Source organism: Garra rufa, chromosome 3 (genome assembly GCF_049309525.1).
Source record: "Garra rufa chromosome 3, GarRuf1.0, whole genome shotgun sequence".
In the NCBI taxonomy this organism is placed as follows: domain Eukaryota; kingdom Metazoa; phylum Chordata; class Actinopteri; order Cypriniformes; family Cyprinidae; genus Garra; species Garra rufa.
The window spans coordinates 61,645,972-61,663,070 of record NC_133363.1 but is presented as its reverse complement, the minus strand read 5'-3'; the positions used below and the strand labels follow the sequence as shown (position 1 = coordinate 61,663,070).

The 17,099-nt window shown below is 32.7% G+C and overlaps 1 protein-coding gene across 1 annotated transcript in view; it reads left to right on the top strand.

Moving 5' to 3' along the window:
* Positions 1-6,435: 6,435 nt before the first annotated feature.
* klc2 (kinesin light chain 2) overlaps positions 6,436-17,099 on the top strand; it is a 28,476-nt gene continuing 17,812 nt past the window's right edge. Inside the window, exons 1-3 of the mRNA XM_073836472.1 lie at positions 6,436-6,797; positions 9,478-9,727; positions 12,025-12,328. Coding sequence (XP_073692573.1) covers positions 9,500-9,727; positions 12,025-12,328 — 532 coding nt within the window. The 5' untranslated portion in view covers positions 6,436-6,797; positions 9,478-9,499. The remainder of the gene's footprint in view (positions 6,798-9,477; positions 9,728-12,024; positions 12,329-17,099) is intronic.

Sequence of the window (17,099 nt, the reverse complement as noted above, 5' to 3'; positions counted from 1 at the left end):
AAACAAAACAATATATATTTGATTTGATTTGATTTTTAAATATAAATTGTGTCAAGGAATGATTCTCAGTTTAAAAATTTCAGTTTTTTTAACTTCAGTTTTTCTTAAAAACAAACTGAGAATCATTCCTTGGCACAATTTAAAAATAAAATAAAATAATAAAAATATATTGTATTGTTTTTTTTTATATATATATATATATATATATATATATATATATATATATATATATATATATATATATATATTATTATTATTTTTTATTTTTTTTTTCAAATACAAATTGTGCCAAGGAATGATTCTCTTTTTTTTTTTATTTTTTTTTTTTTAAGAAAAACATTTGGGGGTTTTTTTCATGAGAAAAAAAAATTCTTAACTTTACTTTTTTTAAAAACAAACTGAGCAAAATACCTTGGCAAAAATTGTATTTGAAATTAAAATAAAATTTAAAATATATTGTATTGTTGTTGTTTTTTTGTTGTTGTTTTTTTTCAGTCAAATATTAATTATTTTAAAAAACAATATTTTTTATTTTATTTTATTTGTTAGTATTTGATTTGATTTTTAAATACAAATTGTGCCAAGGAATGATTCTCAGTTTGTTTTTTTACATGGGAAAAATTCTTAACTTCAGTTTTTCTTAAAAACAAACTGAGAATCATTCCTTGGCACAATTTGTTTTTGAAAATTAAATAAAATACAATTAAATTAAATTAAATTAAATTAAATTAAATTAAAAAATATATTGTATTGTTTTTTAATTAATTAATTAAGTGTGCCCAAACTTTTGACTGGGAGTGTAATTTTAATCAAATAGTTTCTTTTGATTTTTGAGGTGATATATGACTTGGATGTGAGCTTCACGTGTATCACGTTTTCTAAAAAGGAAAGCATCATTTTTTCCTGTGGTTAAAAGTATTAAGAACAACAAAGTATTAAAGTCAAGATGGGTCAGTTGGATTTTTATTTGTTCCTGCTTCTTACAGAGATGTTTAGCAATAGTTTTGAAGTGCGAGTGTCTGTTTTGTGTGTGTACATTAAATGCATCTCTTTTTTTTACGCCCGTATTTTTAGAAAAGATTGAAAACAGCAATTGAGTTGAACAAATATCCACACATTGGTCATTTATCTATAGCACATAAGTTCTTAATATGTTTTATATAGCTGTTTAAATTGCATTTTTTTTATTTTATCAATGTCTTTGTGATCTAAATCCTAAGTCTCTTAGGAAGACGCATACTGTGGCTGTCATAAAAGCTCCAGTTGTAAAGTCAGAAAGGCGTTTAATATTTCAGTCAGCGATTGTGTCTAGAGGTTTTTGCACAGCTCTGACTTTTTTGATCTGAAAGTCCTAAATGATTAAGAGGCTCGGCATGTCCACCAAAGCTTAGAGAACCCCTGAAAAGACAAAAACCCATGTTGGATTTTTTTTTCTAACTATTTAAAATATCTGTACTGTTGTTACACTTGCTGTCCATGTTTTAAGCTTGCATGATGAGCAAACGCACAAAAACTTGCGGCAACCTTCAAACAAGCGTTTTGAGTCAAACACAATAAATGGCAACTATTTCGGAGTCCAGGTTCAAATTTTATATGGATATGTGTTGAATGGAAAAAGGAAAGGGCAAAAAAAAAAAAAGAGTGTCACTGCCAAAGAGTGTCAGCTGTTACATTTTTGTTTTGTTTGTGTTTTTGTATGTATGGAAAAATGATTTTCAGTATTTATGGAGCAGTCTGGAATGGTAATGGAAATGGGAAGTACTGAATTTTTCGAATTATTCATTTCAATATGAAAACAACTGCTAAATTCCGTTCTGTCACTCGAACATTGACTGTCTCTTTATGCGTGTGCCGTGTGGAGTCTGGTCTTTGCCTGTTCCTCGTACCTCTGTATGTACCTGTGTTGATTTGTCACGTGAAACTTCAAAAACATAAGGCGGATTCCAGCATTCTGATTGGTCGATTAATCATCCCAACGGCCAATCAGAATGCCCTTCGTCCGCTTTGAATACTTTTTGTCGATGTAATCTGTCAGAGAGATAAAATGCCTGAATTCCACAAGCTTCGGATTCAAACGGCAGAATCGGCCAAAGTTGGCCTGCTGTGTTATATTTAGACGTGAAAGTTGGAGAAGCCGAGCTTGTGGATGAGATAAGTATTTTTGCACATGCATTTATTATCTTTTAGCAGTCTTCAGCTCTTTGCCTTTTTGCCTTTAGACAAAAACGCTTGTACATATCCAAAGTGCTTGTAATATGAACTCATGTTCCTTTATTGTGTTATTTTTTTATTTGACATGTTTTTTGTAGTACTGCTTTTTCATAATTGAGTTGTCAATCAATAGATGTGGTATGGACAGTGGAAGTGTTACTTGTATTCTTTTTTTTTATTTAATAAACACCTGATTTGTAAATTCTCTTGTGTGGTTTGTAGGTTTTTGGTATGACGAAGGTAAAAAATATTTGTGACTTGCATTGCTCTGCCATTGATTATGTTCATCATTAAATATTTTTTCTCATAGATTAAGAACTTTGGTCAGTTTACTGTAAAAAATGCTTTTTTTCCAAAATCCCTTCTGTAAAAACTTCTTTGCATCAACAAAATAAATCAAGAATTTTTAACCTGACTTTGTTCAATATCTAGAAAAGTATGCAAATAAGTGCATTTTTTAATTAGATTATGGTGTTTAGTCAACTGGGAAAGAATTGAATTCTATATTAGTTTAACATTTTATCTTATTCATCTTATTAATCTTAATCAGCCTTAATTATGGGACGTTTTCAGTATAGATGTACAATTTCCATGTTAAACACTGCAAAAAATATTTTTGTTACTTAGATTTTTGTGTCTTGTTTCCAGCCAAAATATCTAAAAAAAAAAAAATATTAAATCAAGAAGGATTTTCTAGATTAGTAACAATTATTGTCTTGTTTTCAGAAAAAAACAAGTCAAAATTAAGTGCGTTTTTGCTTGAAACAAGCTAAATCTGCCAATGGGGTGAGATAAATAATCTTGTTTCTTTGTTTGAAATAAGATATTTTTGCTTAACCCATTGGCAGATTATTTTGCTTGTTGTAAGCAAAAACTCTTGAAAACAAGACAGTAATTTTTACTCGAATTTTTAGTTATTTTGGCTGGAAACAAGACACAAAATCTAAGAAAAGCATTTTTGGCAGTGTTTAACTTTAATTGTACATCTATACTTGTGAAAACGTCTCATAATTAAGGCATACACTAGTTGAATAAGATAAAAAGTTAAACTAATATAGAATTCAATTCTTTCCCAGTTGATTAAACATTAAAATGATAGTTTTGTATTAGAAGTATTTTACAAGTGAGGTATTTTTAAATTTAAAATGCACTTATTTGCATACTTTTCTAGATATTGGATAAAGTCAGGTTAAAAATTCTTGCTTTATTTTGTTAACATATTAGGGTTAAACATTTTTACAGAAGGGGTTTTGTATATATGTTTTTATCACTCCATTTTCACCATATTCATAATCATGTGAATGTCATATAAATAAATCCCTAGGTAAAAACATTCAGAATATAGTTAGGAGTAAAACTGTAAAATTTGTTGTATGTAAGTTGTGCAGATGTGGAGATAGAAACTCATTTTGACAAAGCAATATGTGATATAATTGAAATCTGCAGATGCAAATAAGTGTAATGAAATAAACACCTATGTGTATTTTATTTACTTGTTCGAAAACAGACAAATTAATTACCATACATTAAAATAATTTTGTAAGTATTTTACAAGTTATTATGCCATTTTCTAATTAAAAAAGCACTCATTTGCATACTTTTCTAGATATTGAATAAAGCCAGGTTCATAATTGTTGCTTCATTTTGTTGACATACTGGAATTAAAGGTTTTTACAGAATGGATTTTGGATATTTGTTTTTATCACTCCATAAATAAAAATTAGTCAATTTTCCTTCTATTTTAAGAACAAAATGTTATATAAAATCACGTAAATGTTATACAAACAAACCAATCAGCAAAAACCTTCAACATTTAGTTAGGAGTAAAACTGTAAAATTAGTTTTATGTAAGTTCTGCTGAAGTGGAGATAGAAACAACTTATTACAAGTATTTTACAAATTCCTAAGGCATTTTCTAATTAAAAATGAAGTTATTTGCACATATTTTAAAATACTGGGAAAGGCCAGGTTCAAAATTATTGCTTTATTTTGCTGATATATTCAAGTAAATGGTTTGGAATATATGTTTTAATCACTCCATAAATCAGAAAATAGACAATATTCACTACATTTTAGGGAAAAAGTGTTATATAAAATCACGAAAATGTTATACAAACAAACCCTTTGACAAAAACCTTCAACATATAGTTAATTAAGTTCATTAAAAATGAACTTATTAGCAGGTATTTCAAAATACTGGGAAAGGCCAGGTTCAAAATCATTGCTTCATTTTGTTGACATGTTAGAGTTAGAAGTTTTTACAGAAGGGATTTTGGATATTTGTTTTATTACTCCATAAATCAGAAAATAGACAATTTTCACTATATTTTAGGAATAAAGTGTAACAAAAATGTTATACAAACAAACACTTCGACAAAAATCTTCAACATATAGTTAGGAGTAAAACTGCAAAATTTGTTGGATGTATGTTGTGCTGAAGTGGAGACTTGTTTTGTATTACAAGTGTATTACAATTTACTTTTCAAGATATTGGGAAAGGCCAGGTTAAAAATTCTTGCTTCATTTTGTGGACAGACTAGAGTTAAACATTTTTACAGAAGGGTTTTCAGATATCTTTTATCACTCCATATATCGGAACAATTATACATTTTCACAATTTTAGGTATAACATGTTAAATAAAATACCATGAACGTTATATAAACAAACCCCTCAGTAAGTTCTGCAAGTTCTGAATTGAAGATAGAAAAATTGTATTACAAGTATTTTTTTTTTTTTACAAATTCTTAAGGTATTTTCTAATTAAAAATGAACTTATTTGCACATATTTTAAAATACTAGGAAAGGCCAGGTTCAAAATTCTTGCTTTATTTTGTTAATATATTCAGGTAAAAGGTTTTTACAGACGGAATTTGGAATATTCGTTTTTGTCACTCCATACTTCAGAAAATAGTTACTTTTCACCATATTTTAGGAACAAAATGTTATATAAAATCACATAAATGTTATACAAACAAACCAATCAGCAAAAACCTTCAGAATATACTTAGGAATAAAACGGTTAAACTTGTTTCATGTAAGTTCTGCTGAAGATAAGAACAACTGTATTACAAGTATTTTACAAATTCCTAAGGCATTTTCTAATTAAAAATTAAGTTATTTGAACATATTTTAAAATACTGGGAAAGGCCAGGATTAAAATTCTTGCTTTGTTTTGTTTATTTACAGAGGGGATTTGGAATATTTGTTTTGATTACGCCATAAAATAGACAATTTTCACTATATTTTATGAATAAAGTGTTATATAAAACCACGAAAATGTTATACAAACAAACACTTCGACAAAAACCTTTAACATATAGTTAGGAGTAAAACTGTAAAATTTGTTGTATTTATGTTGTGCTGAAGTGGAGACAGAAACAATTGTTTTGTATTACAAGTGTTTTACAATTTACTTTTCAGGATATTGGGAAAGGCCAGGTTAAAAATTATTTCTTCATTTTGTTGGCATGTTAGAGTTAGAAGTTTTTACAGAATGGATTTTGGATATTTGTTTTTATTACTCCATAAATCAGAAAATAGACTTTTTTTTTACTATATTTTAGGAATTAAATGTTATATAAAATTTTGAAAATGTTATACAAAAAAAAAAAAAACAATCAGCAAAAACCTTCAGAATGTACTTAGGAATAAAACTGTTAAACTTGTTTCATGTAAGTTCTGCTTAAGTGTTATTTGAACATATTTTAAAATACTGGGGAAGGCCAGGTTCAAAATTCTTGCTTTGTTTTGTTGATATATTCAGGTAAAAGGTTTTTACAGACGGGATTTGAAATATTTCTTTCTATTACTCCATAAATCAGAAAATAGACAATTTTCACCATAGTTTAGGAATAAAGTGTTATATAAAATCACGAAAATGTTATACAAACAAATCCTTCGACACAAACCTTCAACATATAGTTAGGAGTAAAACTGTAAAATTTGTTGTATGTACGTTGTGCTGAAATGGAGATAAAAACGACATTTTAAGAAAGCAATACGTGTTCCAGCTGAAATCTACAGATAAAGTGTAATAAAACGAAACACTTAAGTGTTTATTTTAAGTTTTATCCAGTAGTATAAAAGAAAACGCGTTATTTGTTCAAATATTTTGGAGAACGAGGAAAAATATATTCAGGAACGCACCCCTCGCAAGCGCGCACACGACGCTGTGTGTCCACGCCCGGTTGAGGGGGGGCGGGTGTAGTGATGTAAGCGCGCAGGCTTTGGATTCTGGGAGCACAAACACACACATCAGCCATTTTCAGTTTGCTGTGGTCATCCTCCCCTCACTCCAGCACAAAGATCCGCCAACTGTCGAGCTGAAAGGGACGAGAAGGATGGACGAAGCGAAAGCGGGTCATCGCACGCACGGGCGTTTGTTTTGCTGAGCGCGTCAAAGACAAAAGCGCATCGGACGGACGCGCATCTTTACAGCCGATGAGACGCCGGGGATTCGTCTGATTCACGTCTGATAGCGTATTTATTGAGCGAGTCTGGGATTTTGGACGCATCCGACTCCATAACATCACTTTGTTTTCACGCTTGAATTCAACGGGAGTCCAAAACAAGCCGATTATAAAAGGTACTTTTCTTGCACTCTTCAGTGCATTAGTTTTCGATAGAGACTATGCATTGATCATACAATAGGATGCTAGAATGCTGGCTGATTTAATAAAGTTTAGCTTGATTTGCTAAAAACAATAGCTCATATTTAACATCTAAACAACGCAAAATTGTGTTTATGGTTATATAATTAATTATACAATTGTAGTTTATTTTGACAGTGTTTAAAAGAGTAAACCAGATGATGCATGATGGATTTATAATTGCAATTGCGTGCATTTGATAATTTTTGCCATCGTCATTCAGTCACTGAAAGTGCATTGAATATTTCTAGGGTTACAAATCAAATATGCATGATTCATTCTCAAATGTTATTATATGAGAATACAAAATGGTGGATGTGAGGCAGTTGAATTGTAAAAAAAAAATAGGCTTTAGCCTATTTCATATTGATTTGTTTTCACAGCAGGGCCTGTTTTGGCTCAGATGTGAGGATGTTGTGATTGTCTGGAGGAGTAAACGCGCGTTGTGTTGTCCTGCGGGTCACCTTGATGGATTTTTCCAGGTTTCCCCTGATTATTTCAGACAGCTGTCAGTCATTGTGAAACCTGGACTAGTCATATAAAAGGTTATGAGCATCAGAAGACAGTTTGTGGTGTGATCGGGTGTGTTTATGAGCTAAACATCTCGTGGTTTGATGCGGGATTCAGTCTCTCCGCTGTTACTGCATTGCAGTCAATAGGCGTGAGGAATGGCGAATGGCGCCTCTGCTGGACGCAGGTGGAAATGCAGGTGAAATCGGTTCAGATGATGGAGGTTATGACATTTAAAAAACATACTTCACCTCTTTTTACTCCAGTATGCTAACTTTATACATGGGTTAGTACTTTTTACATATATAAATGATATGAAGGTTAAACATGTTTCTATTAGCTGCATTAGCAAACACTGATATTCTCAGGTTTTTGTTGATTGTGGCTGATTGACACGGATGTGTGTTTACTGGCAGTGCTGCTGCTGTTCATCACTTCAGATGTTTTTAGGGAACAGGACTCTTTGTCAGCGCTTGTCTGTGTTGCCAGCTTGGCTGTTTTTGGGCGCGAGGTGCAGTAATGGATCATGATGGATTCCAGGGTCTAATGGAGTACATTAGGACTTAAGTCACCTTTCATTTAAATGTTATTTTAGTATCATTTAAGTACTACTTTGAGTCATTTTTATTAATTTTTGTTAGTTTAAGTGATTTTTGTTGTTGTTTTTACTTTTTCAAATGTCTAAATAGTTTTATTAATTTTAATGTCAGTTGTTGTTTTTTTGTCATGATATTATTTATTGTTTTTAAAATGTCAATAGTTTTTTTAAATAAATTATTTCAGTTATGTTTTTGTTTGTCATGTTTAATATTTGAAATTTTATATAAGTTTACAATAATTTATATTTTTAAAATGTCTGTATTATTAATTATAATTATTTCAGTTCCAGTTTTTTTTCTTGCCTATTGTTTAAGTTATTTTGTTGTTTCTCATTTTACTAGTTGTTTTTTTTACAAATATTTCATATTTAAAAAAAATGTTAAAATATTGTTTTTATTCATTTTCTTATTTCAGTTCCAGTTATTTTTGTTCTGTTTTTTTTGCCATTTTTATTTTATTTTATTTATTTATTTATTTATTTTTATGTATGTATAGTTTTAAAACATTCAATTTAAAGTAAATGAAAATGAAAAAATGTTGCTTTGGCAATTAACTGAAATACAATAAAATTAGTCTTTAGTTTGTTCTATTTCATTTTTTTTTATTCTGTTTATATGTCGAGTAAGACATGTTTTATGCTTTTAATTTTAAAGTTTTGTTTTGTTTTTGGCAGGTTTATTCTACACAATGTTTTATATTTTACTTTTTGGTTTTAGTTAACTGGAGCCATGATGATTCAGTTGATTTATTTTTTTTAATGTAAAAGCTACTTTTTTTCAAACATTTCTAAATAGTTTTAATTTGTATTTCAGTTTTTTTACATATATACATATACATTTTATTAGCTATCATTTTTAAAATATAATTTTTTTATTACATTTTTACCAGTTTTTTTATTTTTAATGTTATATTTTTTTTATTCATTTTCTTATTTCAGTTCCAGATATATTTGTTCAGTTTTTGCCATTTTTATTTTTATTATTTTTAGTTTAGTTTTGTTATTTATGTCTATATAGTTTTACTACATTAAATTGAAACTAAATGAAAATGCGAAATTTGAATTCTTAAAAAAAAAATTATATATATATATATATATATATATATATATATATATAAATAATATTAATTTTATTCTGTTTCATTTTTTTTTCATGTCAAGTAACAAACGTTTTATGGTTTTAATTTTAAATAGAGTTTGGTTTTTGTCATGTTTATAGTTATTGTTATATTTATTAAGCAATTAATTATTAAATTAGATTTAAATAGTACTATATTTTTTATTTCAGGTCTAGTTATTTTTAATACAACAATTTAAACTGAATAAAAATGAGATGCTGCTTTGACAATTATCTATTCAACCTTTGTTCTACACAATGTTTTTTTTTTTTTAACTGGAGTCATGTAAGATGATAATTCAGATTGTTTTTGTTTTCCATGTAAAAACTGCATTTAATGTTCGATCAATAACAAATCAGTTTGTAATCATAACATACGGTCTGTTCTCAGCGAGTGGCGCGTCCCGCGGGTGATGTCCACCATGGTGTACCCACGAGAAGAGGCGCTGGAGCGGCTGACGCAGGACGAGATCGTGCTGAACACTAAAGCGGTGATGCAGGGTTTGGAGACGCTGCGAGGGGAACACGCTCAGCTCCTCAACTCCATCCTGGACTGCGCCCAGCCACCCGTCGTGCAGGAGAAATCAAGCCTGCTCCGCAAGAGTCTGGAGGACATCGAGCTGGGACTGGGAGAGGCACAGGTACCTGAAACACACAGAAGTGCTTTTAAAGCAATTCAGGGACTCAGTTTGCACTCACAAATACTGAAATATCCAAAAACTAGATTTGCATTCATATGAAGTCATTAGACTTGATTTTGCATTTCTGTGGAAACACCCTACACACAATAGCTTTTACTGAAGAAATTGTGATTTGGAAACTTGAAAGAAACGAAAGGCCCATAGAAAAGGACCTGGAGATTAATTACAGAAAACAAATTAAAGGGTTAGTTCACCCAAAAATGAAAATTAGCCTATTATTTACTCACCCTCAAGGCATCCTAGATCTATATGATTTTCTTCCAGCGAAGGCAATTAGTGTTATATAAAAAATTATCCTGGCACTTCCAAGCTCTATAATGGCAGTGGGTGGGTGTTTTTTGTCAACAGTCCAAAACAAGTCCAATAGTGCATCCATCCATAATAAAAAGTGCCTCACACAGCTCTGGGGGGTGAATAAAGGCCTCCTGTAGCAAATCAATGCATTTTTGTTAATAATATCCATACCTAAAATGGAATAATCACTTTAATCTACTTTGTGCTATTATTGCCATAATAGAGCTTAGAAGTGCCAGGATATTTTTTTTAATATAACTCCGATTGGATTTGTCTGAAAGAAGGAAGTCATATACACCTAGGATGCCTGGAGGATGAGTAAATCATGGGCTAATTTTCATTTTTGGTTGAACCCCTTAAGAATCAACTCAAATTTTTTTTGCCTAATTTTTTTTAATTAAATGTTTGTTTGTTTTAAACAGCGTTAAAGTTGTTTTTTTGTTTTAAATGTATAATTTCATGTTTTTTTAATATAAATTATACATTTTCTAAACGTATTAATGCATTTTTTTGTTTTAAATGTTTTTTTTTAAGTGTTAAAGCTGTATTTTTTTTGTTTTAAATTTATAATTTCACATGTATTTCAAGTGTTTTTTAAAATATATATTATACATTTTCTAAATATATTAATGCAAATTTTTTAAATTGTTTTTATTTTTAAAAAGCGAAAATTAACAAGTTATTTGCAACTAAACAGTTGAATTTCCAGTTATAATTAGATATATAGTTATTTAAATTGATATCCATGTAATTTACAATGCATTCTTACTGACTCAAATCAGTTGCATATGTTATGTAAATGTAACTTTTATTGTACAATTTATAATTTCACATGTATTTAAAATGTTTTTTTTTTAATGTTATACATTTTCTAAACATTATTGCTTTTTACATTAAATGTTTTAATTTTTTAAACAGTGAAAAATGTACATTTGCAATTAAACAGTTAAATTCCCAATTATATTTAGTTATTTATGATAAAAATAAAATCCATGATAATCCATGTAATTTACAATGCATTCTTACTGACACAAACCAATTGCATTTAAACAAAGAAAATGTGCAATAATGGCTAGAAATTATACACTTATAATATAAAAAGATAGCATACACTAATAATAAGTTTGGTTTCAATAAGATTTCTAAAAAAAATTTGAACGACATCTCTTCTGCTCAACAAGGCAGCATTTATTTAATCAAAAATCCAGTAAAAACTGTAATATTATTAAATATTGTTATCTTTTAATATAACTGTTTTCTATTTGAATACATTTAAAAATGTGATTTATTCCTGTGATGCAAAGCTAAATTTTCCGCATCATTACTCCAGTCTTCAGTGTCACACGATCCTTCAGAAATCATTCTAATATACTGATTTATTATCACTGCAGGAAACAGTTGTGCTGCTAAAATATTTTTGGAACCTGTTATACTTTTGTCAGGATTTTTTAATAAATAAAAAGTTAAAAAGAACAGCGTTTATTTAAGATGGAAATCTTTTCTAACAATATACACCACTGTTCAAAAGTGATAGCAAAGGTTAATATTGTTAGAAAATATTTATATTTTGAATAAATGCTGTTCTTTTTAACTTTTTATTCATCAAAGAATCATGGAAAATAATAATAAATAATTCCAAAATTGATAATTCTAATAATAAACCAGCGTATTAAAATAATTTCTGAAGGATCATGTGACACTTAACACTGGAGTAATGGTGGCTGACAGAAATTAAGCTCTGCATCACAGGAAAAAAATTAAAAACCATTATTTTATATTGTATTAACATTTTGCAGTATTATTGTTTTTATCTGTATTTTTGATCAAATAAATACAGTCTTAACGAGCATAAGAGACTTCTATAAAAAAAAAAAAAAAAAAACGTTTGAGCAGCAGCGTCTATGTGAAGAAGGAGGATGACTAACGTGCCCATCTCCTCTCAGGTGATCATCGCTCTGTCGGGTCACCTGAGCGCGGTGGAGTCTGAGAAGCAGAAGTTGCGTGCTCAGGTGCGTCGGCTCTGTCAGGAGAACCAGTGGCTGCGAGACGAGCTGGCCAGCACTCAACACAAGCTGCAGAAGAGCGAGCAGAGCGTCGCACAGCTGGAGGAGGAGAAGAAGCACCTGGAGTTCATGAACCAGATCCGGAAGCTGGACGAGGATACGTCACCCTCCGAGGAGAAGGCCGGAGAGAAGGAGAAGGACAATCTGGACGATCTGTTTCCAAATGACGACGACCAGGGACCAGGTGAGTTTTATTCAGAGGACCAAACTAAACGAAATGTGACCCTGGAGCACAAAACCAGTCTTAAGTCGCTGGGGTATATTTGTAGCAATAGACAAAAATACATAGTATGGGTCAAAATTATTGATTTTTCTTTTATGTCAAAAATCATTAGGAAATTAAGTAAAGATCATGTTCCATGAAGATTTTTTGTAAAATTCCTACTGTAAACCTATCAAAATGTAATTTTTGATTAGAAATATGCATTGCTAAGAACTTAATTTGGACAACTTTAAAGGTGATTTTCTCAGTATTTAGATTTTTTGCACCCTTAGATTTCAGATTTTCAAATAGATGTATCTCGGCCAAATATTGTCCTATCCTAAAGGTGCGTTCACACCGGACGCGACTTGCACGGAAAAAACGCGCCATTCGCGCGTAGTTGAACGCTTGAACATTTGAGTTTTCTCGCGCGGTAAAATTCGCATCATTTGCGCGTGACATTTTCTTCACAACAGACGCGAATTCGCGTCAAGGGAGGGGCTTCTGTCACTCGTCAGCGGGAAAGTAGCTGTAAAATAGGTGAATGAGCTCAATTTGCCAGCTTTAGCTTGCTTGTAGTCTCAATATGTATGTATATGTAGGTCAAATTGAGTAAAGAGCGTTTTTTAAAGGTCCCATATCGTACACATTTCTGGAGGTTTATTTTATTTGTTGATGTCCTTAAGAATATATATTTGCGGTATAAGTGCCAAAATCCATCTCAATATATTTTTATAGCTCCTTTTTTAGGAGCTCTGTCAAAAACAGGTCGATTTTGGCCCATCTAATTAATATTCATGAGCCTCTCTTCTGATTGGCCTGTTGTTTTCTGAGTGACGCACAACCAGGCCAATCACAGGTAACTACGGACATGTATGCTGTAAGCGTAAGCGAGCTCAGAGCAATAGAGAGAGCTACTCAACAGGATATTTTAGAATTATCATTAATGTTTTTTCTTTTACAAACACCGAATGCAGTAGGCTACATAACTGTTGCTTTAGTAAAGCCCCTTTCACAATGCGCGCTGATTCTGGAAAATTACGGGAACTGTGTGAACCAAAGCCAGAACCTAAAGGCAGTGTTGAAGTAATGATGCACGTTATCAAGCGACTCTTCACAACGAAAAATAACGTGCAAAGTGGAATGAAGCAGCGATCATCAGGCAGAGCCAGCTCCTCACTATCAGCGCTGAAGCACAGTTTGTTCAGTTTAGTTTCAGTTTAGTGAAACGTACGCGTCGCATTACATCTCACATCCAAACGTCACATGTCTTTATGGTTTGTGTGTAAAGCAAGCACAGATTCCGGAAAACAACTGTGAATTAACCAAATTAAACAATTCCGGAACAAATCGTGGGACACGTTATGCGTGTATTTACCGGAATCGCTGTGTGAAAGAGGCTGAAGTTGACGTGCCGCTGGTCTCTTATATTAACGTTGTTCTGAAGCCTGTGTAATGATCATAGCTTGACATCTATCGACTGAACAGGGTTTTCTCAACTTGTTTTCCTGTTGTTGTTGCTCAATGGAATGGATGCGTTGTTGTCTGGGGGTTTGACAAAAGGAGGGTGGGACGTTGGTTTGTGACTGAAGGCGGTGACTTGAGTCGATCGGACGTCACATCGTTACGGAAGTCACAGCTGCTCGTGAAAATGAACAGCTACTTTAAGCAGGCTGTGTGCAGTTTACTGTGGATTGACTGTTTTGAAACTCATATGGTAGTTAGATAGCCCCTAGACCGTAGTTATCATGAAAAAAGCCAGGAAATTTTGATTTTGACGATATGGGACCTTTAAAACTAACCAGATTGTCCGACCTCTTCACTCATTTTATTCCTAGCAAGATCCCTTTTATTCCTGTTTCTACAAAAGTCCAAAGATGTATCGTACAGCTCCGAGGAACCACAGACAGCAACGGTGATTTTGTCCGCCATTGTTGTTTCGGATTTCTGCCTCCGTCACTACTAGAGCAAGCTCCTGATTGGTTAACGCAGTGCGGATTTTCGCCAAAGTTCAGATTTTTGAGCTCGCGCGGCAATCGCTTGAAATGCTCAATGCGCGCCGCGCCGCGCCATTCGCGCGTTTCGCGCCGCCTCATTCGCGCGTTTCGCGCCGCTGGATGGCTATTCGCGTCTTTGCATTGACTTAACATGTAAATCACTTGCGCTTGCCGCTTCATTCACGTCCGGTGTGAACGCACCTTAACAAACCATACATCAATAGAAAGCTTATTTATTGAGCATTCATGTGATGTATATATCTCAGTTTTGTAAAATTTAACCTTATGACTGGTTTTGTGGTCCAGGGTCACAAATATGCTGTTTGGTGCAGATGCTGTTATTCATTTGGACAAAAAGTATGAAGATCTGATAGTTTGTAATGTAAATCCACAGAAGCTACAGTATGTCACACAAGTGAGTACACCCCTCACATTTCAGCAACCATTTTAGTATATCTTCTCAAGGGACAATACTATAGAAATGAAACTTGGATATATTTTAGAGTAGTCCATGTGCAGCTTGTATAGCAGTATAGATTTACTGTCCTCTGAAAATAACTCAACATACAGCCATTATTGTCAAACTAGCTGGCAACAAAAGTGAGTACACCCTAAGTGATAACAGCAGTATGTTGTTTAACCATGCGAAGCCACGTGTCCTATTCATCATGTTTATGTTTTTGTCTGCTTGACAGGACCATACAAAGTTGTGTATCTTGTATTAGCAGTTAAAATTAGGTGCTTTAAGTACGATTCTTTCATACTGACCTCTGGATGTTGAACATGGCATCTCATGGCAAAGAACTCTCTGAGGATTTGAGAATTAGAATTGTTGCTCTTCACAAAGATGGCCAAGACTATAAGAGGTTCAGTAACCCTGAAACAGTGATCAGGGTCATAGAGGTTTTCCAAGATGGGTTTCATTCCAACAGGCCTTGCAAGGGTCGATAAACAAAGTTGAGCACTCGTTCTGTGCGTCAGGTGCTTCAAAAAACAGATGCATGAGTGCTGCCAGCATTGCTTTAAAGGTTGCAGAAGTAGAAGGTCAGCTTGTCAGTGCTCAGACCATACGACACACACTGCAACAAGTTGGTTTGTATAAGCATCGTCCCAGAAGGAAGCCTCATCTGAAGCTGACTCACAAGTAAGCCCGAAAACAGTTTGCTGAAGACAACCTGTCCAAGAGCATGAATTACTGGAACCATGTCCTGTGGTCTAATAAAATATATCCAAGTTTTATTTCTATAGTATTGTTCTTTGAGAAGATATTCTAAAATGGTTGCTGAAATGTGAGGGGTGTACTCACTTTTGTGACATACTGTATGTAGTAGATAGGGTTGGGCAATTTGGCATCGTACGTTGTTTAATGTGAAACATCGCGATGGACGATTGCATCGTCGTGGGGTTGGGGGGTGGAGGTGGGGGGTGTTGTTAAATAATTCATTCATAACGAATTAATTAATTGTAGCCTACCGTTTTTTGCGTTCCGGTATTTGTTTTGAAAGATCGGGCATTAACAAGTGCATTAGATCGTGACTAGGGTTGGGTCGATAGACGATGCCATCGTCCATCGCCGATGGCCAATAGACATCACGATGCTGAGCCGGCATCGCGATCCTCCGCCCCGCCCCCGCCGCAGCAGCAACCCGCTCACGAAAAACACACACTTAATCACTATATAGCCAAATGAAATGCATGCTTTCAATTTCTGCATCTTTACTTATTTTAGTATTATTATTATGAGGAAATAATAACAAGAAAGTTGTTAGTGATCACAATACAAATTACAGTGAACTCCTAACAAATTACATGAAAGTTCGTTTACATTAATAAATGAGGCATACAAAAACAGCAGAAAAAAATCAAAATAATTTTAATTAAATTAGATTAAATAAACTACACCAAATATGCCCTTTTCATGGTTTTACCATAATGAACAGAGCTTGGAACAAAAACAAGAGAATATTTTTTTTTTTCCATCGAAATACGAATGTACAATACAAAGCCTAGTATACATTATAAATAACACTTTATCATTCAAATACATTGGGAATATGGAAACACTTGGATTTGTGCCGAAAAACAGAGGTGCGTGAGCCCAACACGCTATTTTTAGTTTCGCTTTGTTTTAGTTTCTTAACTTTATATATTTTGTTTCATTTCTGTTCTGTTTTGAATACCTCTACATTTAAATCATTCGTTTTGGGTCAGGCGTCAGGGTAACTAACTTATAGCTATGTTTATAGTGTTTATAATGTTAATACATAATATTTCGCTTGATTTGGTATTATTTCTGATATTAGCTACCCTTTCTCTCTAAACATTCTGCTGCTCAGTAAATGTGTTTGGAGAGAGTGGGTTAAGCAGTAAGCAAACAATGAGAGCGTTATTGAACTTAAAAAAGCTGACTGGTCGAAAATATGTTAAGGACCAACAAGCATCCTCCAAATGCATCTATATAAACCCGCGCTTGCTCTTGTCTCGTCTGCACGCACGCACTGTCACGATCTAATGCACTTGTTAATGCCGGATCTTTAAAAACAAATACCGGAACGCAAAAATCCAAAATCGGACATTTTCCAGAACAGGATCAGGCTCAAATTAAGCACTGGTGGACACGGTAGGCTACAATTAATTAATTTGTTATGAATAAATTATTTAACAACAACAATCCCTCACCCCCGCCCCCCCGCAGACGATGCCATCGTCCATCGCGATGTTTCACATTAGACATCGTACGATGCCAAATTGGTCGA